Source organism: Nerophis ophidion, linkage group LG08 (genome assembly GCF_033978795.1).
Source record: "Nerophis ophidion isolate RoL-2023_Sa linkage group LG08, RoL_Noph_v1.0, whole genome shotgun sequence".
NCBI classification, from domain to species: Eukaryota; Metazoa; Chordata; class Actinopteri; order Syngnathiformes; family Syngnathidae; genus Nerophis; species Nerophis ophidion.
The window spans coordinates 42,413,623-42,440,433 of record NC_084618.1 but is presented as its reverse complement, the minus strand read 5'-3'; the positions used below and the strand labels follow the sequence as shown (position 1 = coordinate 42,440,433).

Sequence of the window (26,811 nt, the reverse complement as noted above, 5' to 3'; positions counted from 1 at the left end):
AGGCTACGCCGGATAGTCCAACCTCGGATTCAGGAGGAACAGTGTGGTTTTCGTCCTGGTCGTGGAACAGCTCTATACTCTCGGCAGGGTTCTTGAGGGTGCATGGGAGTTTGCCCAACTAGTCTACATGTGCTTTGTGGACTTGGAGAAGGCATTCGACCGTGTACCTCGGGAAGTCCTGTGGGGAGTGCTCAGAGAGTATGGGGTATGGGACTGTCTGTGGCAGTTCGCTCCCTGTACGTTCAGTGTCAGAGCTTGGTCCGCATTGCCGGCAGTAAGTCTGACCCGTTTCCAGTGAGGGTTGGATTCCGCCAAGGCAGCCCCCTGTCACCGATTCTGTTCATAACTTTTATGGACAGAATTTCTAGGCGCAGTAAAGGCGTTGAGGGGTTCTGATTTGGATCGGTTTGCAGCGGAGTGTGAAGCGACCGGAATGAGAATCAGCACTTCCAAGTCCAAGTCCATGGTTCTCGCCCGGAAAAGGGTGGAGTGCCATCTCCGGATTGGGGAGGAGACCCTTCCACAAGTGGAGGAGTTCAAGTACCTAAGAGTCTTGTTCACGAGTGAGGAAAGAGTGGATCGTGAGATCGACAGGCGGATTGCTGCGGCGTCTTCAGTAATGCGGACGTTGTATCGATCCGTTGTGGTGAAGAAGGAACTGAAGCGGAAGGCAAAGCTCTCAATTTTACCAGTCGATCTATGTTCCCATCCTCACCTATGGTCATGAGCTTTGGGTCATGACCGAAAGGTCAAGATCACGGGTACAAGCGGCCAAAATGAGTTTCCTCCGCCGGGCGGCGGGGCTCTCCCGTAGAGATAGGGTGAGAAGCTCTGTCATCCGGGAGGAACTCAAAGTAAAGCCGCTGTTCCTCCACATCGAGAGGAGCCGGATGAGGTCGTTCGAGCATCTGGTCAGGATGCCACCCGAACGCCTCCCTAGGGAGGTGTTTAGGGCACGTCTAACCGGTAGGAAGACCCAGGACACGTTGGGAAGACTATGTTTCCCAGCTGGCCTGGGAACGCCTCGGGATCCCCCGGGAAGAGCTGGACGAAGTGGCTGGGGAGAGGTTTAGGCTGCTGCCCCCGCGACCCGACCTCGGATAAGCGGAAGAAAATGGATGGATGGATGGATAGATGAATAAATCTCTCGTAGGCTCAACAGCATTATTCATCTTGATATCACTAAATATTGTTGGAAAGCAAACATTGCTGAACAGAGAAATCTAACTAAACCATGGATTGTAAATTGATTAAAAACAATTCAACACATAAACCATAGGCTGTCAGGCTTAATACAAAAATAAGAACACATATACTGCAAAAAACTAGACCTAAATAAATGATGAAAAATACATTTACACTCAATTATGTTGGGCTAAAACAAACAAAACTACTAAAAAATAACCACATATGTTTCTTGACTAAACTGTCAGTGAAATTGAAGTGCAAATTAAAATACAGCTTCACCCATTTAGTCATATTTTTTGTACTCAAGAAACCTCTCTATGACTTAAGTGCCAGACTTACAGACTTACTTATTTTTGGTGGCCCTGATGGGCCCCAGCTCTTAATTTAAGAACCTTTGGTTTGATTCTCTGGAAAATAATGTATAAATCCAATTTCAATATTTTCAACTTTTCAAAATACGCCCAAATTTTCACTGATTCATGCAAATGTCAACTGTAGCCTAATGGGACTCTTGCCCTCCACCTGAAACTAGGAAGTTATTCTCGGTCACGTGACTGCAACCCAGCAGTACCCAAGTTTATTCTGTGTAGTTGTGTCCCCTGAGAAGGTGGAAAACAATTATGGTGAAAAAGTGGTGTATGGACCACAAGACAAGTGGAAAGAATACCTATAGAGGACATTTGCAAAAAAAATTTCCACAAACACTACAAAATAAGGTCACTGGACTCATGTCAAGCACAAAGCTGATTCAAACACATTTGAGCACACATAAAATATTTTTTCTTCTTATTGCCTAGTATTAAAAATAACATGGGTCCTTTGAAAGGCATTAAAGGATTCCGAGGACATTTCACAGTATTCCAGCAATATTGTAAATACGGTAAGCCTCTGTGTGTGTGTGTGTGTGTGTGTGTGTGTGTGTGTGTGTGTGTGTGTGCGCACAACAAAAAATAATACAACTTAAATAGTCACACTGAAGAATAAGTAAACTCACATAAATACAGTCCCGATGAAACCTCTTCTTTAGGTTGAGAAGCACTGAGCTGTCACACACCTCCCTATGAACAGTACACACAATCAGTGCATGTAAAAAGTTCCGGTCTGTGCTTGTACATAGTAGTAGTAGTTGCTTACTGTAACTGGGACAGATCCTCTACTTGATCCAACTTATCAGCATCTTCGCTTCCCTGCATCATCAGCTGTAAGGGAAATGTGATAAAATTTAAACATAAAGGAATATTTAGAAGTTGCTACACACCGGCACACTCAAGACATATATGTGTTCCCAAAGCACGAATGTTATTTATTAATCATGATTGTTTTGTAACAGACGCAGTCTGTTTTATTGACTGCAATAAAACATCGGGTACATATAAAGTGCTGATGTTAACGCACATCAAAAAACCGCAAGAACACTTGCTTGAGCAATAAGTATTAATTGTGTTGCTTTTCCCTCCCTTTAGGTCAGGGATTCTCAAACTGTGGCACATGGGCTCTATCAAGTGGTACGCCAAAGAATCACTTAAATTAATATTTAATCACAGGGTTACTGTTTAAACTTTGTGTAATGTTTAAGTGGCCCAAAATGTTACTGGTCAAATAAAACCTCTGCCATATTTTTGATGAATACTTAAGGCGTACTACGCTATTTTAATGTTGGTCATTATTGGTGGTTTTTTGAGAGCCAAGTGCTGAAATGGTACCGTGTAAAACAAGTTTGAGATTTTTACAAAACATAAAACTGTCAGGTAGTGTTGGTGACAAACCCCAAGATGCAGAGATGGCAGGCTTGATGCAGGGAAACATGACTTTTAATGTCAAAAATAAAATGCAGGAAAGCAGGACTCAGGAAACATAGCACAGACTAATAAAACACTATTTCAGGCCTCTACTTGGGATTAATGCAAACTATTGACCACAAAACATTATGGGCATTAGCAAAAAAAAAAATCAATCAATCAAAGTTTATTTATATAGCCCTAAATCAAGAGTGTCTCAAAGGGCCGCACAAGCCACAACGTTGTCCTCGGCTCGGATCCCACATCGGGGCAAGAAAATATTCAACCCACAAAAAGAAAGCCATACATTAACCCCTCAGTTTTAAAACCTGCCGGGTTCAAAATCTAGGGAAAAAAGACCTGCTGGGCTAGAGCACGTAACTGTTAAAGAGAAGAATTTATTGAAAAGTTGAGTTATTTCCATATTTTCAACTTTCCGGAGCAGTGCCAAAACTGCTCTTTTTTGGTCATCTCCAACTGAGTATTTTTCTGGAAATGCCTTCAAAATTAATCCAATCCAATCCATTCCAATCCACTTTATTTATATAGCACATTTAAACAACAAGAACGTTTCCAAAGTGCTGCACAGCCATGTTAAAAACAATATTAAAAAAGAATGTTATGCTCCACCAATGACTGAATAAAAACAAAAAATAAATAAATATAAAACCAATATAAAAACAATATAAAAATAAATATGATTAAAAACAATTTTAAAGGGTAAAATCAATTAAAACAGTAAAATAGAAATCAAAGTGTATAAAAAACACAGAGGACAACAGAGGACAGAGGAACACAACTCACATAGTGTTAAAAGACAAAGAATAAAAGTGGGTCTTAAGACGAGACTTAAAACACTCCACTGTGGAAGCAGTTTGAATATGGAGGGGCAGAGTGTTCCAGATCTTAGGGCCGACCACAGAGAAGGCTCTGTCTCCCCTGGTTTTAAGTCTGGTCTTGGGCACCACGAGCTGGAACTGGCTCTCGGACCTCAATTTGGATGAGGTCCGAGATACACTGAGGTGCCAGTCCATGTAAAGATTTAAAAACACACAGCAATATTTTAAAATCAGTTCTAAAATGAACAGGGAGCAAGTGCAAACTCTGAAGAATTGGGGTTATATGCTGGCGTTTCCTGGCCCCTGTTAAAAGTCGTGCTGCCGGGTTCTGGACTAACTGCAACCGGGAGAGAACTTTTTGGCTAATGCCAGCATAAAACATTAGATTTGTTTGGTTGTTTGCTATTTTCTCTCCACATATTAAGCACACACATGAACCAACCTAGTCAACACTGGAGGCAAATGAATCGGTCCATGAAGCATAAAATGTTGTATTTTCCATTAATTGCTAGTTGACCACTAAAAACAATAGAATTGCTTGGCAACAAAATATGACACATAGGGGGTGTGACATTTAGATCAACAAAATATTAAAATGTTTTATTTTTACATTACAAGATCACAGAACATTTAGATCAACAAAATATTAAAATGTTTTATTTTTACATTACAAGATCACAGAACTCTCCAAAATAACAACTGCAACATTGAAATCAACTAACTAAATAAAACAGAACTAATTGAAGTTAAAAAGCCATTATTTATTGAAATTTTGTGGCAAGGCAGAGGCATGAAAAAGCCACAGGTTGCAGACCCCCGAGGTAGGGCTACACAACTAATCGAATTTTAATCGTGATCACGATTAAATGAGGGTCATTGTCGGCGATGTTACCATTTAAAAAACAAGCCTTGCTGCATTTTAAACCAAACAGGTTGACAACCAACAGTCAGCCAACCACCGAGGGGCTGGATAATATAGGGAGAGATATAACATATATATTATATGTTGGATATGGATATAACAAGGGGATAGACAGTGGACACATGTGAGAGCGAGAAAGAGGGGGTAACAACAACAGTCTTTGGGTAGATCAGGTAGTAGCTCCTGAAAATATTAATGCATAATTATATCAGTGCCCTCCTCTGCAGCATAGGTACCCACAGTGTTCCAACAGGCACGTATTTGTATTTTAACCCCGAAATACGACCGTACGCCTCGCCGATCTCTAGACACTCCCGCTCTTTTCCTAAAACCATGAAATGGTCCCATGCACATTAAACATCAATAGACACTACAACGAATTGCATGGCAAATCTGCGTTGGCGTGCACATCCAAACAAATGATCCAGTTGCGGAGACACGTTAAGCGTTACCAACACTTCCCTTATTTTCTCAACTGCCATCGTTTGCCCGCACTGTAAAGCTAAGTTGCTAAAGAAGCGAGCCTCCTGGTACGGGCGCAAAGCCCCGACAAACAGCTACAAAAGCGGGGTTGCCCAAAATGCAGACAACTTTGCAGCGAGGGACACCCTAACCTTTCTTTACCTCACGATGAAGCCCCAAAATAATTGACGTAATAAAGTTTTATTTGGCCACAGACAAATGTCCTATATACAGTATACTGTGGGCGTATGTACAACGAATGTGTTCCTTTGTACTGTATGTGCATTATCTTATTTTGTCACTTATTTGCACTTAATAATTGCAGTCTGCAATGGCATTTTTTTTGTTTGTTTTTTATACATTAAATTATTTTCATAGTTTCATATTGAAATTAAAGGTTCATATACTGTGTGCAGTAAAATAACAGTAAATAATCATGATTTCAATATTTATGAAAACAATTGTGATTATTATTTTGGCCATAATCATGCTGCCCTGTTTTGGGGTTGCTTACATCTCCTAATGTGTGTACCACAGTTAAGGCAGAGTTGAATAAATAAATATAATTTGATTGTAGAAAAGTACTGCAGGAAGTATCCATTGAGAGTATACTCTTGCAAGTTGTTCATTGTCAGTTGGAAATGTGACTGGGACAGCAGAACTGTATCACATGTGCCTGTGTAACTCAACAAACAATAAGACATTGAAAGGCATGTGAAGCAAAAGAGGGACAATGCTACATTTCCTACCAGTCGTAAAAAAAAAAATTCTCTCTTGGCTACTTTACCTGTGTGCTGACAAGTCGACTCTCCAGCATGTCCTGGATGTGATCATCTAATTCCCAGATATGCTTGTCCATGTGTCCGGCAAGAATTCCGACCTTGTGTCGATCTTCATAAACTACACATTTTGTTGACTTCTCCACTGTCTGGTGAGGCAGAAGGTCTTCAACGTTCAACCGGTCCTTACCCACACCCAAGCAGACCAATCCATTAAATTCAACCCAAAACAAATGCATTTATGATGCAAATATGCCATATCAGGAGCCACAAAGGAACATTAATTAGCATCACTCCCTGTATTGACACATGATAAGCCCGCACTTAGGTGTACTATCAAAAATATATCCTCAAAAAATGTAAAAGTACCTTTGGATCTCCATTCATTTGGAAGTTCCCAGCCCAGTGAAGAGCTTCTCTCATCAACTGTGCCGCCTCCCTGTTTGCCTCTTCTTCATACAACGGACAAACATTTCCATTTAAAAGGGGCATAGTAGAGGACTTGTGCGCACCAGCTTCAACCTTTCCCTGTGCTTCTGGCTCCTTGGTGGGCTTCTTTACAGTACCTAAGGTTGCCCCTGACAGGGACATCGTGGTCTGATTGGTATGAGAAGTGTCCAACTTCCCTTTTACTGCCGGTAGCACACTAATTCCATGTTGATCCCTCAAAGTAGCTGTATAATCTGGTTCTTCAGTGTGGGAGGTTCCTTCTAGTGATGCTGGACCAACACTGAATCCATTGCTCCCCTTCTCAACCACTCCACCTGATTGAAGTGGCCCTTTCAAGGGCTTTGTGGTAGCACTAAGAGGGCCAAGACCTGCTTTGCTTAGGAGCAAAGTACATGTACTTGGCTTTGGTGGCTTTATTTCTGTTCTTTGTTTAGAGACTGTCAGTGCAGTTTCTTGGGTGTTTGTTTGCGTTCCAAGGTGTTCATCTTGCATCAAGAACAACTCAGCTTTTTCAGTAATGTTCATCCTCGAGTGGACAATAACATATTTGGCCTCCACCTCATTCTTATCAGGTTCATCCTGGATTTCTTCAGATTTTCTGTGCTCTGAAAAACACGGGGCTTTTGCTCTGATTAATCGTTTGGAATTATTTTTTCTCCATTTCTGTTTCATAGACAGAGAGGAGAGCAATCGCGGAACAAAGATGACATTTGCCCAAAAAGAAATTGTCTTTAATTTTACCTTTTTGGGCCTTTTTTTGTGAAACCAGCAAGACAGTCTGCTGAGAGCTTCCACACCCTTTCTTTGAGTGACAAACTGTCTCTTGAGGGTTGTGGGACTAGTTTGGAGTAGGTCTTTGTTTAAAGTTGAAAAAATCATATCAGCATTGTTTTGAAAAAAATCATTTGTCAGATTGTCCAAGAGAAAACTGTGGGAAACCTCTTTGACAATATTTACAGGTTCATGTTGTTTGACATTCACTGCTTCAAACCTAATAATGCCACCATTGAAGTCATTATGTCTGTCTTTTGGAAGCGCCATGTTTCCATGGCATTTAAAGGTTTTTGGCAGTGTTTGTTCGGTCTCATCCCCTTGCTTATCTTCAGCTGCTTCTACAGAATAGTCATTCTCCAGATGAAAGGAAAATTTGGATCTTTGGGGTTTTGCAATACCATGGTTGTTCAGCCTGTCTTCATGTTGTTTTTTCTCAAACATCATGTATTTTCCCTCTTGCGTTGATTTGGTGGGTTCTGGTAGGCATCTTCTGGCTTTATCGATTGTTGGCTTTCCAAATGTGTCCTGATGCATTTCATTGTCTTCACCCACTTCTTGGAGGACTTCTTTAGATACAGCTCTTCTTTTACTGTATTCATGTCTGGATACGTAAGGTTCGACCTCAGAGCCATTAGTAGTTATTGATTCTTCCTCTGTTGTCAGCTCAACGTCTCTTTGGACAACTGAGTTTCCAGTAAGTTCTCTCTCACTGTTGTCACTCTTAATGAGCTCCTCCCTATCGTCTTCTTCCTCCTTCACATTCTCATCATTTTCCACCGGTGTTGCCGCTTCTGAGTTTATAAGGTCACTCTCCGAATACTCGCTTAGTGTGTCTTTGTATTTGTTCTTCATTTTGATCTTGGAGAGAGCTTGTTTTTTGATAGTTTTTTGTGCTCCATCAGGACTGTTTCCCCCTAACTTGGTTCCATTTGTATTTTTTTTGCTGTTCAATTTCCAATGGTGCTCCATAAATCCAGGCCGGGATGCTTTGGAATCACTGTGCCTCATATCACTTTGTTCATTTTCTTTTCTGGCCTCTTTCTGCTTCCTATTTTTCAGAACTTGGGGCTTTTCCCGTGGCATAGCTATAAATGATCAGTTATATAGCTGCAGAATATATGAACAATAAGCTTGACAGGTTTGATGAAATGTTGACAAGCATCAATAGACAACCAAGTTCTTGGTTTGAAGGCATTACAGCATCTTAAAGATAATGGTGAGGCAGTTAATTTGACATTTTAGCTGAAAACTTGTGAACGTTTTATCAGATAGCAATAAAAATCCATTCTTGAGACCAGTCTAAAGCTGTAGAGCCTTTCTTCCTCAGAGTAAAAACTTGTTTCAGTGTAATATAGCTTACCAGGGTTCCTGGGTGAAACCATACATATCTGGTGTCAGGTTTTTCTGGTTTGTCTTGTCTTGGATGAAGCAAAAGTATTATTCCAATAAGAAGTGTGCACATATACTCCCGACTGCTAGAAGACACACAAAAAAGCACAAACTTTTTGAATAATTCAGCACTTTCTGGCAGGTCCTTACAGTTCTACTGCTTTCATATGGTCAGTTGGTGAATGCATTGTAGGAAATGGGAGAAGTTCTGCTTGCAAAGATGAACAATGGACTAAGTGGTGGCTGTAGAGGTAGATTTCATCACTGGGGGCCTTAGGGGTTGACAACCTTTCACTAATTCATTTGGAGTTTGACTTACGAAAGTTTTTCAAGAGATAAATGAAACCCTACCACATTATACCTCCCCAGAGAGTCGTGTAGCTCAACTTACGACCAACCTTTCATTTCAATAACTGGAATTTTAAATGGAACAAAATGAGTGAACTATTATAAATTGTACAACTGCTAAACTGTTTAAATGATACACCTGATTCTCTCTTTACCTCAATTGTACAAGACAAACATCAATCTACACCTAGACAAAGCAAGTTTTTAATTGCAATGTAATGTTGACAAGAGCTCAAATATCAAAACATATTTGGGAGACCACACTCATGGCAAGACCAGAAAATCATGAATGGACTCAAGTTATAATACGTTTTTTTCCAAACGCCTAGCCCATATCTTTGATGTCTGTGTGCTCATATCCTTTTTCTCAAAATGACCACTCACCAAGAGTGTTGTGTTATATAATAAGTTTTCATTCTACTTTACCCTTGTGCAACAGTTGGAGCCAAAATGGGCATTGCACGTGTACCCTATGTCAGTGGTCCCCAACCACCGGGCCGTGGCCCGATTGGTACCGGGCCGCAGAATTTTTTTTTATTCATTTTTATTCAAAAAAAAAAAAAAAAATATCCATCCATCCATCATCTTCCGCTTATCCGAGGTCGGGTCGCGGGGGCAACAGCCTAAGCAGGGAAACCCAGACTTCCCTCTCCCCAGCCACTTCGTCTAGCTCTTCCCGGGGGATCCCGAGGCGTTCCCAGGCCAGCCGGGAGACATAGTCTTCCCAACGTGTCCTGGGTCTTCCCCGTGGCCTCCTACCGGTTGGACGTGCCCTAAACACCTCCCTAGGGAGGCGTTCGGGTGGCATCCTGACCAGATGCCCGAACCACCTCATCTGGCTCCTCTCGATGTGAAGGAGCAGCGGCTTTACTTTGAGTTCCTCCCAGATGGCAGAGCTTCTCACCCTATCTCTAAGGGAGAGCACCGCCGCACGGCGTAGGAAAATCATTTCGGCCGCTTGTACCCGTGATCTTATCCTTTCGGTCATGACCCAAAGCTCATGACCATAGGTGAGGATGGGAACGTAGATCGACCGGTAAATTGAGAGCTTTGCCTTCCGGCTCAGCTCCTTCTTCACCACAACGGATCGATACAACGTCCGTATTACTGAAGACGCCACACCGATCCGCCTGTCGATCTCACGATCCACTCTTCCCTCACTCGTGAACAAGACTCCTAGGTACTTGAACTCCTCCACTTGGGGCAGGGTCTCCTCCCCAACCCGGAGATGGCATTCCACCCTTTTCCGGGCGAGAACCATGGACTCGGACTTGGAGGTGCTGATTCTCATTCCGGTCGCTTCACACTCGGCTGCGAACCGATCCAGCGAGAGCTGAAGATCCCGGTCAGATGAAGCCATCAGGACCACATCATCTGCAAAAAGCAGAGACCTAATCCTGCGGTTACCAAACCGGAACCCCTCAACGCCTTGACTGCGCCTAGAAATTCTGTCTATAAAAGTTATGAACAGAATCGGTGACAAAGGACAGCCTTGGCGGAGTCCAACCCTCACTTGAAATGTGTTTGACTTACTGGCGGCAATGCGGACCAAGCTCTGGCACTGATCGTACAGGGAACGGACCGCCACAATAAGACAGTCCGATATCCCATACACTCTGAGCACTCCCCACAGGACTTCCCGAGGGACACGGTCGAATGCCTTCTCCAAGTCCACAAAGCACATGTAGACTGGTTGGGCGAACTCCCATGCACCCTCAAGAACCCTGCCGAGATTATAGAGCTGGTCCACAGTTCCACGACCAGGACGAAAACCACACTGTTCCTCCTGAATCCGAGGTTCGACTATCCGACGTAGCCTCCTCTCCAGTACACCTGAATAAACCTTACCGGGAAGGCTGTGGACTGGGATCCCAAGATAGTTGGAACACACCCTCCGGTCCCCCTTCTTAAAGAGAGGAACCACCACCCCGGTCTGCCAATCCAGAGGTACCGCCCCCGATGTCAACGCGATGCTGCAAAGTCTTGTCAACCAAGACAGCCCCACAGCATCCAGAGCCTTAAGGAACTCCGGGCGGGTCTCGTCCACCCCTGGGGCCTTGCCACCGAGGAGCTTTTTAACTACCTCAGCGACCTCAGCCCCAGAAATAGGAGAGTCCACCACAGATTCCCCAGGCACTGTTTCCTCATAGGAAGACGTGTTGGTGGGATTGAGGAGGTCTTCGAAGTATTCCTTCCACCTATCCACAACATCCGCAGTTGAGGTCAGCAGAACACCATCCGCACCATACACGGTGTTGATAGTGCACTACTTCCCCTTCCTGAGGCGGCGGACGGTGGTCCAGAATCGCTTCGAAGCCGTCCGGAAGTCGTTTTCCATGGCTTCCCAGAACTCCTCCCATGTCCGAGTTTTTGCCTCCGCGACCGCTGAAGCTGCACACCGCTTGGCCTGTCGGTACCTGTCCACTGCTTCCGGAGTCCTATGAGTCAAAAGGACCCTATAGGACTCCTTCTTCAGCTTGACGGCATCCCTCACCTCTGGTGTCCACCAAGGGATTTTGGGATTGCCGCCCCGACAGGCACCAACTACCTTGCGGCCACTTGCTCCGATCTGCCGCCTCGACAATAGAGGTGCGGAACATGGTCCACTCGGACTCAATGTCCAGCACCTCCATCGTGACATGTTCAAAGTTCTTCCGGAGGTGGGAATTGAAACTTTGTCTGACAGGAGACTCTGCCAGACATTCCCAGCAGACCCTCACAATGCGTTTGGGCCTCCCAGGTCTGTCCGGCATCCTCCCCCACCATCACAGCCAACTCACCACCAAGTGATCGGTAGAAAGCTCCGCCCCTCTCTTCACCCGAGTGTCCAAAACATAAGGCCGCAAATCCGATGACACAACTACAAAGTCGATCATGGAACTGCGGCCTAGGGTGTCCTGGTGCCAAGTGCACATATGGACACCCTTATGTTTGAACATGGTGTTTCTTATGGACAAACTGTGACAAGCACAAAAGTCCAATAACAAAACACCACTCGGGTTCAGATCCGGGCGGCCATTCTTCCCAATCACGCCTCTCCAGGTTTCACTGTCGTTGCCAACGTGAGCGTTGAAGTCTCCTAGTAGGACAAGGGAATCACCCGGGGGAGCAAATAAATATATATATATATATATTTTTTTTTATTAAATCAACATAAAAAACACAATATACACTTACAATTAGTGCACCAACCACAAAAACCTCCCTTTTTCATGACAAAAATGTCCCTTTTTCCTGACAAAGAAAAAAAAACATGCCCAAACCACGTCATTTTTTCCTGAAGGAACTCTCCTGAAGGAATCAATAAAGTACTATCTATCCATCTGGGTCCTCCCGATGTGAAGCAGCAGCGGCTTTACTCTGAGCCTCTCCCGAATGACAGAACTTCTCACCCCTATCTCTAAAGGAGAGCCCCGCCACCCGACGGAGAATCTTGTCCTTTCAGTCATAACCCAAAGCTCATGACTGTAGGTGAGGATAGGAACATAGATCGACCGGTAAATTGAAAGCTCAGGTCCATTTTCACCACAATGGATCAATACAGAGTTTGCATCACTGCAGACGCTGCACCAAGCTGCCTGTCGATCTCAAGATCCACTGTCCCCTCACTAGTGAACAAGACTCCGAGGTACTTGAACTCCTACACTCAGAGCAAAGTCTCCAGCTCAACCTGGAGATGGCACTCCACCCTTTCCCGAGCGAGAACCATGGACTCGGACTTTGAGGAGCTGTTAGTCATCCCAGTCGCTTCATACTAGGCTGCAAAACGATCCAGTGAGGGCTGAAGATCCTGGCCAGATAAAGCCAGCAGGACCACATCATCTGCAAAATGTAAAGACCTAATCCTGCAACCAGCAAACTGGATCCCCTCAACGCCCCGACAGCGCCTAAATATTCTGTCCATGAAATAAATGAACAAAATTGGTAACAAAAGCCCTGGCGAAGTGCATTATTTGAAAAATTGCATATATTGCATTGTCCCATTATAAAGAAAACATTTTGGACAAGCTTGGCACAAAACAACAACAAAAACAACTTTATCTTGATAGATTTTAAGTTGTTATAAGATTTTATGTGTTGAGTGTAAAAAAACAAATGGTTGCTTAGTGTTAATTTTACACTTTTATGGGCAAGTACCTTTCGGGTCCTAAGAGTAAGTGCGTAGAATCGATGTAAAGCTTGGACAGTGAGTAAATGGATGTCTCAAAGTGTTTATTTATCCTCCAGTAAATATTTAGTATAAGCGAGCTGAATACTCATGCAAAGACTTCTGTGACATATACCTCTAACAGTTTGGCTTAGTCAAACCGGAAAACAAAGAAGAAATCCTTGATACATTTAACTTTGCATAGTTTGGACCTCTGGTTGAGAAGGAAGTGAGCACTTACCGTTCAGCTTGTTTGTTTTTCATTTAAATTCCTGCCATGGCAGTCCCTGTGCCCTTTGGCATGGCACCAACCTACCATGAAGGGTCAAAATCAATGTGTACCTTCCACAAAATTAACAGACACCAATTTGGGGGATGAAACCGTCTTGTAATTAGACAAGAAAACAGCAGTCTGATACAACTGATTTAAAAAGGGGATTAATCAATTCACTACAAAAATATATTCTAGGCTGACACTAAAATACCCAGCATTCTGTGACACAGTACCAAAATATTCTTGTACGATCTAAATAGCAGCCACCCCCAGTTACAGGCCAGTAGCTACAGAATGACTAATTCATATATACAGTAAAGAAACTAAACTGTATACATAAATATATGAACATTTGACTACAATATCTCACAGTTACATTCATCAATTACAATATACATAGTTAAAATGATTTACATCCACAAAGTGGGCATAAAAACATAAAAACCCATAAAAAAAATATTCCAAACTTCGGCACTATAAAATGTATTACAGCAGTCAGTGTTTGTGACGTTTTACATACACAAAAACTGTGTACCAAGTATGTGGAATAGGGTTGAGAGAAACTGTACAGTGGTATTATTAATTCAGTGTTAAAATATGTGGCATCTCTAAAGTGAGGACACAAAGGAAACGTGGAGTTCAATCTGTAAAGCACATCAACATTTGTATCACAAATGGTAAAACTGTTTTTTTAACATTCCAGTAGTTGGAAATTAATTTTTTTAAAGATATGCCTGTGTCCAGACTGTAGGATGCAAGACACCCACTGTTGCACCTAACAGAGTATGAAGGCCAAAAATGCCAAATAATTTTTTAAAACAAAAGTCCAATTTAAATGTCATGTGATTTAAAATATATTAGTAAAATTAGGCTGACAACCCAATGAAAATAATGAGCTATTTATATACATAGCACATCACTGATTTACTGTGGCTATAACTCAAGCAGAGAAAGAAAAAGACTTCAGCAGTGGATTGAAAGGTTCTTGGCATGATGATGATGATTTTCTTTTGTGGTCAGGGGTCATCAAGCAGGTTGTGTCTCTCAACTTCTGCATGCAACATATTTCTGGTCTCAATCCGGTCTGTGGTTCTTTTAGCATGGCCAACAGTCCACACCATGTCTTCAGTTTGTTGTAATGCGGCAGAGAATCTTTTGGATACATCAGTCCAAGAAGCGAGGGTAGTGTTTGTAAAAAAAAAACAAAAAAAAAACAGATCTGCTTCTTTGCTGATTAAAACTTCAATTGTCTGAATGGAAACAAATGGAAAGTAAGAAAATGTTAATTTCAATGTTTTTGGTGTGCACGTGTTTTAAGGGGGACTATTAAAATGTTTATTTTTCACGAAAATTAATCAGTTTTCAGGTTAATCAGTGTTATTGACCATTTTGAATTATGTCTGAAAAAAGCCCATTTTACTGTAATGTACTAGCACAGTGTTTAACCGTTGTTAGGCCACCAAACAAAATGTTTCTTTATTTATTTTCTTTGTCCTGTCCAGCTACTCAGGCAAATCATATTGTTGATGCAGATGCCCATATTTGCTGTATACATTTACTTCACAAAAGAGAAGCGTGGGATACTTTTTTTGTTGCCTTATTTGTATTTGACTTTATTAAATGTATTTAATAAAGGTTTCTCATAGTCAGCATTGTCACTGGCGTCCCACTGGATGTGAATTCTCCCTGCCCACTGGGTGTGAGTTTTCCTTGCCCTTTTGTGGGTTCTTCCGAGGATGTTGTAGTCGTAATGATTTGTGCAGTCCTTTGAGACATTTGTGATTTGGGGCTATATAAATAAACATTGATTGATTGATTGATTATATAAATATTTGGCGTAGCCGCGGGAGGAGATAGAAAGAGAAAAAAAGGAATATGTGATGTTTTATTCTAAAAAGTATGTGTGATGTTACATATATTGTTTATGGTAAAGGTATTCCTTGAGAGTTCAAGCTGACATTGTTTTGTACTACAAAGCGTAGTATCCTCTTCAAATCAAGCATGAAATCACATTTATTCCATACATTTTATTAACTTTAATTTTGGCTATATATTTTTTAGATGTTTTAGTTTGACATCTGCAATTTTAAAATGATACTTTTTTTATATTTATTTAATTTTTCAATGTTTATATTGATTCCGTATTCTTTTTTTTTTTTTTTTTTTTTAACAGTGTCCTTGAGTGCCGAGCAAGGCACCTTACAAATACAATTTATTATTATTGTACATATTAACTTCCTGTGTGAAGGAAAATGTTGAACAAAAATAAATCGATAAACAAATAGGAGTTAAAAATACACTAAACAAGCCATACTGTGTTAAAACAAAATAGAAAAAATAAAATGCATAAATAAAGAATACAACAATAATTAGAATTAAAGCTGCGAGCAGCGTTAAGAGGGCCCCAGCACCGCCAAAAACTCGGGGTTACATTAGTCCAAGGGAATGCATGATACCTACCATCACATCCTTCCCAATGCCCTGAGCCAAATTTACGGAAGAGCAGAGCATGTGAAAGGAAGTTTTGACTGTTATAATTTTGTACCATTAGGAAGCGATGTTGGTGTCTGTATGAACCTTTAGTCATTATCAGACCCCAACCTTAAAGTACCAATAGAGTGGAAAAACAAGTTGGCTCTATATTGAAACTATTATCATATATATTTATGATGTATGACACCAACAAACTAGAGAAAATTTGCGAGTTAATAGATGATCATAAAAGTATCAATCGCTAGGAGATTTCTGAGCCATTTTGTGAGACGAAGCAGTTACGTGGTCGCGTGACGTAGAGGTGGGCCCTGCAGATCCCTTTTTTATCAACAACAATGTAAATCATGCAGACTTTGTGAGAGCCAATAACGATTACTTTGGGACAAATGATGTTCCAGGACCTGATATTTTTTTTAACGGAATATAAGGAGGGTGAGCTACAAGTGTAGAGGCTCTACTAAACAAATCCAGCATTAGTAAAATACCAAGCATCATGTAGCGGTATTGCTAAGTGCTAAACAAGAAATACAAAAAACAAACATAATAAAACGATTGCTTACTGTAAAATGTATGCCCTCACTGGGATAAAGGCTGATAGGATGTCCATACAGTATCTTCCCGTTAAGATAAAAAAATTCATTCAATCCACACGACTAAGGATGAAAAAAATTGCTGCTAAGTCTGACACTATCTATTTGCACATGGACACATTTAATCAGATTAAAAGGCAAACCGGACTAAAAATGCTTCATGTAAACACGCCGTTCGGAATCTTCTGACCCGATCACACACATTCAGACCGAAATTTAAATCCAATCTAGACGAGTGCTTTATGCCGAAAGTCATTCAGATTGAAACCCATGGAAACACATCTTCCAAAATTAGAGTTAGAATTATCCTTACTGCACATGTCTTTGATGTCAGCTATACTTTGTGGTGGAAGGGGACTAGAATTAATAGTCTTGGATTTAAGCGATTGTCTTGCTGCTGTCTCCCCCATTCAACATGTGCAGAAGTAGCGTTATATAATGTTGTATACGAGACTATCCATCCATCCATTTTCTACCGCTTATTCCCTTTGGGCTCACGGGGGGCGCTGGTGCCTGAGACTAGCAAAAACAAAATTATGGTTTGGAGTGTAATGTGTCGATGTAACAATAAAATAAGGTATCCAGTTGTCATCTTAACGGGCTGTTTTATTCACGACTTTACAGCTACTCCAAGCGCGAACTACTAGCCTCAAACACATACACCGAATGCTGAAACATGAAGACACGCCGCAACCCGTACATAATCAAAACATAAAAATCACAGAACAGCTATATTCAAAAAAGAGAGGTAAGACAAAAGAAGTGAATAGAAGGAAACAACTTATAAATAAATACAGTGATATCAGACAAGCAGAAATGTAACAAAACCATGTTTGATAACAATGTAAGCCGACTGCTTATTTCAGCACCTGCAGTGTGCGAACTAGTCCAAAATTTGGCGCCATAGCACAAATAACATCACACCTTTCTGTTTAAGTTAGGCTCTGCACATGTCAAAGTGAAGTATTCCGATTTAAGATGTGATGCATGAAAATGCACTTCATAAACAGATCTTTTTTTCAGTGTCAATGTTCACAGGAACATTCTAATTCCGATTGATGATCCAGTTAAATAAATGTTGGCTGTGTACACGTGGCTACTGTCTTCTGTTGTAGTGTGTTTGTCTCTATCTCCGGGTATAAGCTGAATCCATCCATTTTTCTACCGCTTGTCCCTTTTGGGGTAGGGCAGTTTTTTTTGACAAGATTCTTCATCTCAGTATTCAAGCTAGCGGCGTACGTCAAGAGTTGTGGCCGGGAGAAGTCCCCAAATACTGTAGTCAAAAATCTTTGAATCAAGTGTTGCTGACATGTCCGTGAATTAAATTCTTAAGTGGCTGCTGCTAAATTAGACAAAACGGGGACAAGCGGTAGAAAATAGATGGATGGATCCACGTCTATTCATGAAAATTTTAGGTTGAAGAACACATTATACAGTCGCAGGGAAATTAATGCTTGTGTCAAGTTTTTAAAGACCTACCTCCACTGTTGAGCAACACTTCTCAAATTGCTATATTGTTCCTCACACTATTCTCCAGCAACGACCTACAGCAACAGAACAACAACTTTCAACTTGACAAGTTAGACACGGACACATTTAGCATTCTTTTTGTAGTTTGAATTCGATCTTGGCATCTATGTGTAAGAGTCATGCAAGGTTATTTTTGGTTGGAGGGGGTTGTCTCAAATAAGAACCAATAAAAACAGTGTTACTGGCCATGTTTTATGGCATGTGTAATATTTTCTGATTCAACTGTCTGTAAAATGTAGTCTACATTAGTCACTAGGATCTTCTCCAATACACCCTCTTCATTAACAAAATAAGTAGCATTAGCAGCTAGGGATGCCACAGTTTAGTACGTACCTTGTAGTCAGGGTCACATTCTGGTAATTTTGGATACAGTAAAGAAACTAAATGCAAATTATAAAAATGCCTAACTTTTGTGCAACCTAGGACCATTACAGGTCCTTTTTTTGGCTTTTGAAGATGACATCATGCAATAGAATGTTTGTTTTAAAAGTTAGCAGAATGAAATATGGCCACTGGAGGTGTAAAGGAATTAATTTCAAAATCTGCATTGTCTGTTCTTTTCTAAATAATTTTTAGCATGAGCTATAGTTAGTAGGCCCCCATACCCTTTTGACTCCCTTTATAATGGTGATTTTTCAATATACTGTAAACCTGTTATTTTATCATGCTTTATTCCATTAAAACCATATTAATCCAGCCATTTCCCTTTAAAATATGTGCAAATCATATTAAAGGTGTAATTTGACCCCTCAACCATTATTATATTTTGGCCAATATATATATATATATACACAGTGAAGAAAATAAGTATTTGAACACCCTGCTATTTTGCAAGTTCTCCCACTTAGAAATCATGGAGGGGTCTGAATTTTTCATGGTAGGTGCATGTCCACTGAATGAGAGATAACCTAAAAAGAAAAATCCAGCAATCACAATCTATGATTTTTTTAAAAAATGTATTTGTGTGATACAGCTGAAAATAAGTATTTGAACACCAACATTAATATTTGGTAGACTAGCCTTTGTTTTCAATTACAGAGGTCAAACGTTTCCTGTAGTTCTTCACCAGGTTTGCACAGACTGCAGGAGGGATGTTGTCCCACTCCTCTACACAGACCTTCTCTAGATCGGTCAGGTTTCTGGGCTGTCGCTGAGTAACACAGACTTTCAGCTCCCTCAAAAGATTTTCAATTGGATTTAGGTCTGGAGACTGGCAAGGCCACTCCGGAACCGTGATATGGTTCTTACGAAGCCACTTCTTGGTTTTCCTGCCTGTGTGCTTTGCGTCATTGTCATGTTGGAAGATCCAGCCAGGACTCATCTTCAATGATCTGACTGAGGGAAGGAGGTTTTTGGCCAAAATCTCACAATACATGGCTGCAGTCATCCTCTCCTTAATACAGAACAGTCATCCTGTCCCATGAGTAGAAAAACACCCCCAAAGCATGATGCTACCACCCCCATTTTTCACAGTAGGGATGGTGTTCTTGGGATGGTACGCATCATTCTTCTTCCTCCAAACACGCATAGAGGAACTATGACCACAAAGGTCAATTTTGGTCTCATCTGTCGACAAAACTTTCTCCCATGACTCCTCTGGATCATCCAAATGGTAATTGACAAACTTAAGACGGACCTTAACACGTGTTGGTTTAAGCAGGGGAACCTTCCATGCCATGCATGATTTGAAACCATGACGTCTTAGTGTATCACCAACAGTGACCATGGAAACATTGGTCCTAGCTCTTTTCAGGTCATTGACCAAGTCCTTCCTTGTAGTCCTGGGCTGATTCCTCACCTTTTTTAGCATCATTGAGACCCCACGAGGTGATATCTTGCATGGGGCTCCACTCCGATTGAGATTGACAGTCATGTTAACCTTCTTCCATTTTCTAATGATTGCGCCAACAGTGGACTTTTTTCACCAAGCTGCTTGGCAATTTCTCCAGAGCCCTTTCCATACTTATAGAGTTGTACAATTTTGTCTCTGGTGTCTTTGGACAGCTCTTTGCTCTTAGCCATGCTGAATGTTTGGGTCGTATTGATTGTATGGGGTGGACAGGTGTCTCTATGCAGCTAACGACCTCACACAGGTGCATCTGACTCAAGATAATACAGTGGAGTGGAGGAGGACTTTTAAAGGCGGACTAACAGGTCTTTGAGGGTCAGAATTCTAGCTGATAGACAGGTGTTCAAATACTTATTTTCAGCTGTATCACACAAATAAATTGTTAAAAAAATCATAGATTGTGATTTCTGGATTTATTTTTTAGGGTTATCTCTCATACAGTGGACATGCACATACCGTGAAAATTTCAGACTCCTCCATGATTTTTATATATAATATATATATATATATATATATGTATATATATATATATATATATATACATACATACATACATACACATACACACATACATGCATACATACATATATAAATATATTTACACATATACATATATATACACATACATTTGTATACAAATGTATTTTCACATATACGTACATATGACTGTTATTTGTTAACAGGTGTTAGCTTGTGATTGACCTAATGGACCCCTGATCTAGGGTTTTAAAGGCCTACTGAAACCCACTACTACCGCCATGCAGTCTGATAGTTTATATATCAATGATGAAATATTAACATTGCAACACATGCCAATACGGCTGGTTTAGTTTACTAAATTGCAATTTTAAATTTCCCGTGGAGTTTCTTGTTGAAGAAGTTGCGGAATGATGACGCGTGCGCGTGACGTCACGGACTGTCAGGAAATATTAGCGCAGCACCATTTGCGGCTAAAAGTCGCGCAATTAAACAGTATTCTGGACATCTGTGTTGCTGAATCTTTTGCAATTTGTTCAATTAATAATTGAGAAGTCAAAGTAGAAAGATGGAGGTGGGAAGCTTTAGCCTTTAGCCACACAAACACACGGTGTTTCCTTGTTAAAAATTCCCGGAGGTGAAGCTTTACTATGGATCAGAGCGGTCAAGCTAACATGGTTCCCAACCACTTGTCAACCGGCAGGTTTCGGTGAGAAAATTGTGGTAAAAAGTCGCCCCTTACCGGAGATCAGCTGAGCTTGCGCCATCCATGCAGCTGCCGTCGACTTCCCCCAGAGACTGGCGTCAAGACACCCGCGGACACACCCCTCCGACTATCAGGTACTATTTAATCTCACTAAAACACTAGCAACACAATAGAAAGATAAGGGATTTCCCTGAATTATCCTAGTAAATGTGTCTAAAAACATCTGAATCCGTCTCAATGCAATCGCCTTTTTTTTTGTAACTTTATTTATTTATTTTTCTAGTCCTTCGCTATCGATATCATCATCCACGAATCTTTCATCCTCGCTCAAATTAATGGGGAAATTGTCGTTTTCTCAGTCCGAATAGCTTTTGCTTCTGGAGGCTCCAATTATAAACAATGTGAGGACGTGAGGAGCCCTCACCTTTGTGACGTCATCATCTGCGACTTCCGGTAAAGGCAAAGTTTTTTATTAGCGACCAAAAGTTGCGAACTTTATCGTCGATGTTCTCTACTAAATCCTTTCAGCAAAAATATGGCAATATCGCGAAATGATCATAGAATGGACCTGCTATCCCCGTTTGAATAAGAAAATCTCATTTCAGTAGGCCTTTAAATAATGGACTTGGGCAACTGGACTCAAATTATTTTGAGAGTGAAAGACTTATACTTACACTTCGTTAGCTTCGAGGGAATTTTGTATCTCCTGCAGCACCTCTGCAAGCAAAAACAATAATGCGTGGTTAAAGTAGCACAAAGCATTTTTACTGTACATCTCAGAAGTTCAGTCACTTTAGGATACTTGTTATTTACAAGCTGTAAAAGGTCAGTGTACCCCCTGGTTTACAGAAGAAACCAGAGCTCTTCATGGATCATGTAGAAAGCTGGAATGCAAATGACATGCAACTAAACCTGAGATTTTCCATCAAGCATGGAGTGATAGTTTAATAACTTATAAACACGCAGTTACCTTAACTAAAAGTAATTACTACTTCAATCTAACCCAGGGGTCGGCAACCTTTACCACTCAAAGAGCCAATTTGACCCGTTTTATGAAATAAAGAAGATAATGGGAGCCACAACCATTTTAGCTGATATCTTCTGATGGTTACACAGATAACAATAATAAGGGCGTACTATGAAGCCATTGCCTTTGACGCCTTCTACTACATGTACAAACAGCTTGCCGGCTCAGTAACATGTTGTACGTGGTTCCCGCTGATAGATGTACACGACTGCAAGGCATATATAGTCAACAGCCATACAGGTTACACCGACGGTTGTGATATAAACAACTTTAACACTCTTACTAATATGCGCCACACTGTGAACCCACACCAAACAAGAATGACAAACACATTTCGGGAGAACATCCTCACAGTAACACAACATAACGCAACATAATTACCCAGAATCCCAAGCATCCATGCTGATTCCAGGCTATATTTGACACCCCGCTAGCACAAACACCCCCACTCCCTCCGTGCGTCGGTAGAGGTGGGCGGGGTTGGGGGCGCGGGGGTGTATAATGTAGCCTGGAATCGTAATGGATGTTTGGGATTCTGAGTAATTGTTATGTTGCGTTTATGTTGTGCTACTGTGAGGATGTTTGTTTGTCATTCTTGTTTGATGTGGGTTCACAGTGTGGCGTATATTAGTAAGAGTGTTAAAGCTGTTTATATCACAACCGTCAGTGTAACCTGTATGACTGTTGACTATATGCCTTGCAATCTCGTACGTGTGACAATAGAAGCAGCGAGATACTTGGTCCGGCCGGCACGTAGATAGCATGGCGTAAAGGCGGGCGATGATATGTTGTAGAGGACGTTAAAAGTAATGCAATCACGGCATGCCCTCAATATTTTAGTCCGAGTGACAGTCAGAGAATGTTAACCCTGGGTGATGTCCCGGAGAGGGGGGGGGGGGGGGGGGGGGGGAGGGGGGGGGGGGGGGGGGGGGGGGGGGATTATGCAGCTGAGCCATTTGCAGCTGAGCCGCATCAGTGTGGAGCCGCGGGTTGCCGCCCCTGATCTAACCCAACAAGGGACTCCCCGAAGTAGCTCTATCCACTCAGCTGATGACTTTATGAAATATTAACTAAGAAAATGTAACTCATTAGAAAAGAGATTGAAGATAATACGTCCCAGCTCCAACTGGGTTCTATTAAAGCAGATACGAATGTATGCATGACGGATATTGTCCTGAAATAAAATCTCTCTCTTTTTGATGAAATAACATTAGAGGAACTCCTGCGACATGTAAATGGGACAAAACAAACATGTTTACTTGACCCGCTTCCTAAGAAACTTATCAAGGAGCTGTTTGTGTTAATAGGACTATTAGTGCTAAATATTATTAACTTATCATTTTCTATGGTACTGTTCCCTGAGCATTCAAAAAAAGCGGTCATTCATCCTCTGCTCAAATGACCTAACCTCAATTCTGACCTCATGGTCCAACCTTCCCTTAATGTGAAAATCCTCAAAAAAATTGTTGCACAGCAGCTAAATGAACACTTAGCGTCTACAATCTCTGTGAACCCTTTCATTCCGGTTTCGGGGCAAATCACTCTAATGAGACCGTCCTCAAAAAAATGACTAATAATCTAACTATGGATGCTCATGCGTCATTCATGTTGCTGCTACTTGGTGTTAGCGCTGCTTTTGATACCGTTAGTCTATTAGAACATATCAAAACATGTATTGGTATTTTAGACTTAGCCCTTCCTTGGTTTAACTCCATCTCCCATAACAATGTGACGTCGGAGTATGTTAAGGTGACGTGCGGAGTTCCCACAGGGTTTGGTACTTGGCCCTGCACTCTTCAGCATCTATATGCTGTCGCTAGGTGACATCTGACGCAAATACGGTGTTAGCTTTCATTGTTATGCTGATGACACCCAACTTCACATGCCCATAAAGCTGATTGACACGCCTGGAGGTGTCTCTAAATGAATATAACCAATGGATGTCCAAAAACTTTTTGCCATTTAGGACCCGGAGATGGCGAGAACGACACAAAAAGGCACTTGGTCCCCCCCTCCCCGTTTCTTCGCGAAGATTATGGTCATTCATCATCTAAATGAGAATTAGGAAAATAAGCAACAAATAAAGTTAAAAACAGCAATATTTTAGTTATTCAAGTTGTGTTACAGTCAGGAATCAGTATTTTGTTCTAATACTCACTCTGATCATTCAGCAAAGCATGCTCCATGACACGTCGAGCAGCACTTTCTGGAACACATGCATCATTTCATTTAATATTCTCTTCAACATATGTGCGACCAGCAAAAAACAAAACCAAATTACAGTCTCCTGCCTCTCCTTTCTAGAGCTGAATCCTTATCTTCTGATGCTAACCAGTACGACCTGTGCTTCTTTTACAGTTGTGTAAACATTAGTTAAAAGCACATTTGCTACATACAGACGAGTTCAATCAGCCACTTACTAGGGCTAAGAGAAGTCACATGCACGTTAAAACTGCTGCTATATATGACTACAGTATAATTGCTCAAACGTCATGTTTACCTGCATCCTCATTGGGTTGGCTGGTTTCTCTGTAAGTAAATGGATAAATACAAAACACTTAGTCGCCAAATAAAATAGAAAGACTCTTCAATGAAATGGGCAAAGAAGTGTGACGTGATTAACCTGGGCAAGGAGGAAGTGCTTTCTGGTTGTGAGGATCCATGGGGAACCTCCACAAGACAGCGAGGCTCCACCAGGAAGCGAGTGGACAGTGAAAAGCGCTCAAACTCAGATGGAGAGATCAAGTAGAAGCCTAAGTAGAGTTAAAAATTGGCAGGAAGAAAAAGACTTGAGTGTATACGTATAAGCATGATGTCCCACTCCATGTACCTTCACTAAAACCCGACTTGGCTGTAGGAAAACATTTAAGGGGTGGAGTTAAATTAAAGGGGGGACACTTTTTCAATCTACATTTTTTTTGCTTCAGGCTGAACAATGTGTTCAGTCATAAGAGTGCAGACAAATAATTTCCCTCCCACTAAAAAGGGGTTCACCTCAAAATCTAAAACCAAACAAACAACATAGTGTACTGCTGTGTCCTTGTCTTCAACCCAAGCATGTATTGAAGAAAAGCAGAAACAAGGGTTGTGGCACGCAGACAGCACCATACTGCTTTGTTTCTAGTGGAAACAAAAGCTCTGATGTCAACCTGAACTATGAAGTAAACATTCAGACTAGGTGAGCAGAACAAAAAGCAGAACAAAGCATTTACCTTTCTGCCTGTTCCAGTGTTCATTTTAACAACAGTTTTGAATTGTTTTTTAGTCATACTACATTGACAAAAATGTATTTTAGTCTTCGTCTAATTTTAGTCATCTGAATTGATTTAGTTTTAATCTAGTTTTAGTCAACAACATTACACATTTAGTCAGCGAAAAGTAGTCAATTTAGTTGACTTAAACTACCGGTATACAAGATAAAGCCTCTACAGTTTCTTTGAAAGCACCTTCATTTAAACTACCTGCAAAACATGTGTTTTAACACAAAAGTAGCAGGATCTTATGGTCAGAAATGCTGTAGTCTATTTTAGCTGCACAGGCCAATGCCAATAAGTATCTTATAGGCACTTTTTCAAAAAAAAATTCTATGCTACGTCTTTGGGAAAGCAGGTATGATGTGTGTTGTGAAACAATGTTACGATGCATTCTTTAATGATAATTTCTTTATAAACACAGGAGACCCATCCATTTTCTACTGTTAGGGATGGGAATCGAAAACCAGTTCCTGTTCAGAATCGGTTCCCAGAGTATCAATTCTTTGCAATCGCTTGCTATTTTTTCCCCCAAACGATTCCCTTAGCGGTTCTTCTGGGTGAGGAAGACGTCATCACACAACGTGTGTAGTGGCTTCAGACAGCAACATGGCGGCACCCGGGCATAACAAGCACTCTGAAGTTTGCAGACATTTTACTAGAAAAGATTGCAACAGCACTACTTGTAATAATTCCAGGGTTGCTATTTCATCAAGAGGAGGACATACAAGCAATATGCTGAAACATTTGAAAACAAAGCAGGCAATAACTATAAATGACTGTCACGTTTTCGAATCGCACCAATCTCATCCCAGGCAGCAGTCATCTGCACTTGCACTTTTTACTATCTTCTTCAAAAATACAGTAGCCTATGCAATGTGTCAAGACTGCCCGCAAGCTCATTGATTAGCTATGGAGCGTTATACTAACGCATGATTGACCATCTTTCCTGTTAGTCTAGCTATTGGCCATCAGGCAAGAGGAGTTCGCTCAACTGCGGGTGTAGTAAGTTGCGAATTGTTGTCCCTGCACAAAAGTTAAGCAGTTTGCGGTTAGCTCCAAAAAGTTCATTATGTCTTCTTGTTTATAGAATTTTCAATTATCTTCTCGTCAGACATTTTCTGTATAATAGATGGAATTTTTACCTTATATGTTTTGACTCTTATCTGCAGTCTTCTTCAGAGATTGTACCCAAAATAGTGTCTGACTCGAAGTCAACTAAAAAATTGGTTAGTTTGTTTTGTGTTTTGTGTCCAAAATTAACAAAACCCTGACCTTAGAACCAATCATGGCATAACATTGCACCCCTAATTTTCAGAGATCACTGTATTATTTATTGTTACGATAAATATCCACAAAACAAAACCGCACATGGGTGGATAAAAGATTCAAATTTAATTCAGGTAATATTTTTTTCTCCTTGTTTTGGGTGCTTTAAGTTACACGTTTAACACTGCACTTCATCATGTAAAATATTTTCCTTTGCATTGCAGAAGATTTGGGATAACCTCTCCACATGACAATAAAAATCAAAGGCC

General features: G+C 41.1%; 2 protein-coding genes across 4 annotated transcripts in view; both read right to left on the bottom strand.

Moving 5' to 3' along the window:
- The window catches only part of myo15b (myosin XVB), a 201,772-nt gene extending 192,360 nt beyond the window's left edge, over positions 1–9,412 (bottom strand). The window contains exons 1-4 of the mRNA XM_061908618.1: positions 6,338–9,412; positions 5,977–6,153; positions 2,323–2,387; positions 2,183–2,246 (exon numbers count right to left, since the gene is read on the bottom strand). Of these exons, the coding sequence (XP_061764602.1) occupies positions 2,183–2,246; positions 2,323–2,387; positions 5,977–6,153; positions 6,338–8,275 (2,244 nt within the window). The 5' untranslated portion in view covers positions 8,276–9,412. The remainder of the gene's footprint in view (positions 1–2,182; positions 2,247–2,322; positions 2,388–5,976; positions 6,154–6,337) is intronic.
- Positions 9,413–13,443: 4,031 nt separating this feature from the next.
- The window catches only part of llgl2 (LLGL scribble cell polarity complex component 2), a 93,758-nt gene continuing 80,390 nt past the window's right edge, over positions 13,444–26,811 (bottom strand). For all 3 annotated transcript variants that reach the window (XM_061908614.1, XM_061908615.1, XM_061908616.1), the window contains 6 exons: positions 24,646–24,775; positions 24,523–24,551; positions 24,181–24,228; positions 21,670–21,712; positions 17,913–17,977; positions 13,444–14,600 (listed from right to left, as the gene is read on the bottom strand). In XM_061908614.1, the coding sequence (XP_061764598.1) occupies positions 17,935–17,977; positions 21,670–21,712; positions 24,181–24,228; positions 24,523–24,551; positions 24,646–24,775 (293 nt within the window). In that variant the 3' untranslated portion in view covers positions 13,444–14,600; positions 17,913–17,934. The remainder of the gene's footprint in view (positions 14,601–17,912; positions 17,978–21,669; positions 21,713–24,180; positions 24,229–24,522; positions 24,552–24,645; positions 24,776–26,811) is intronic.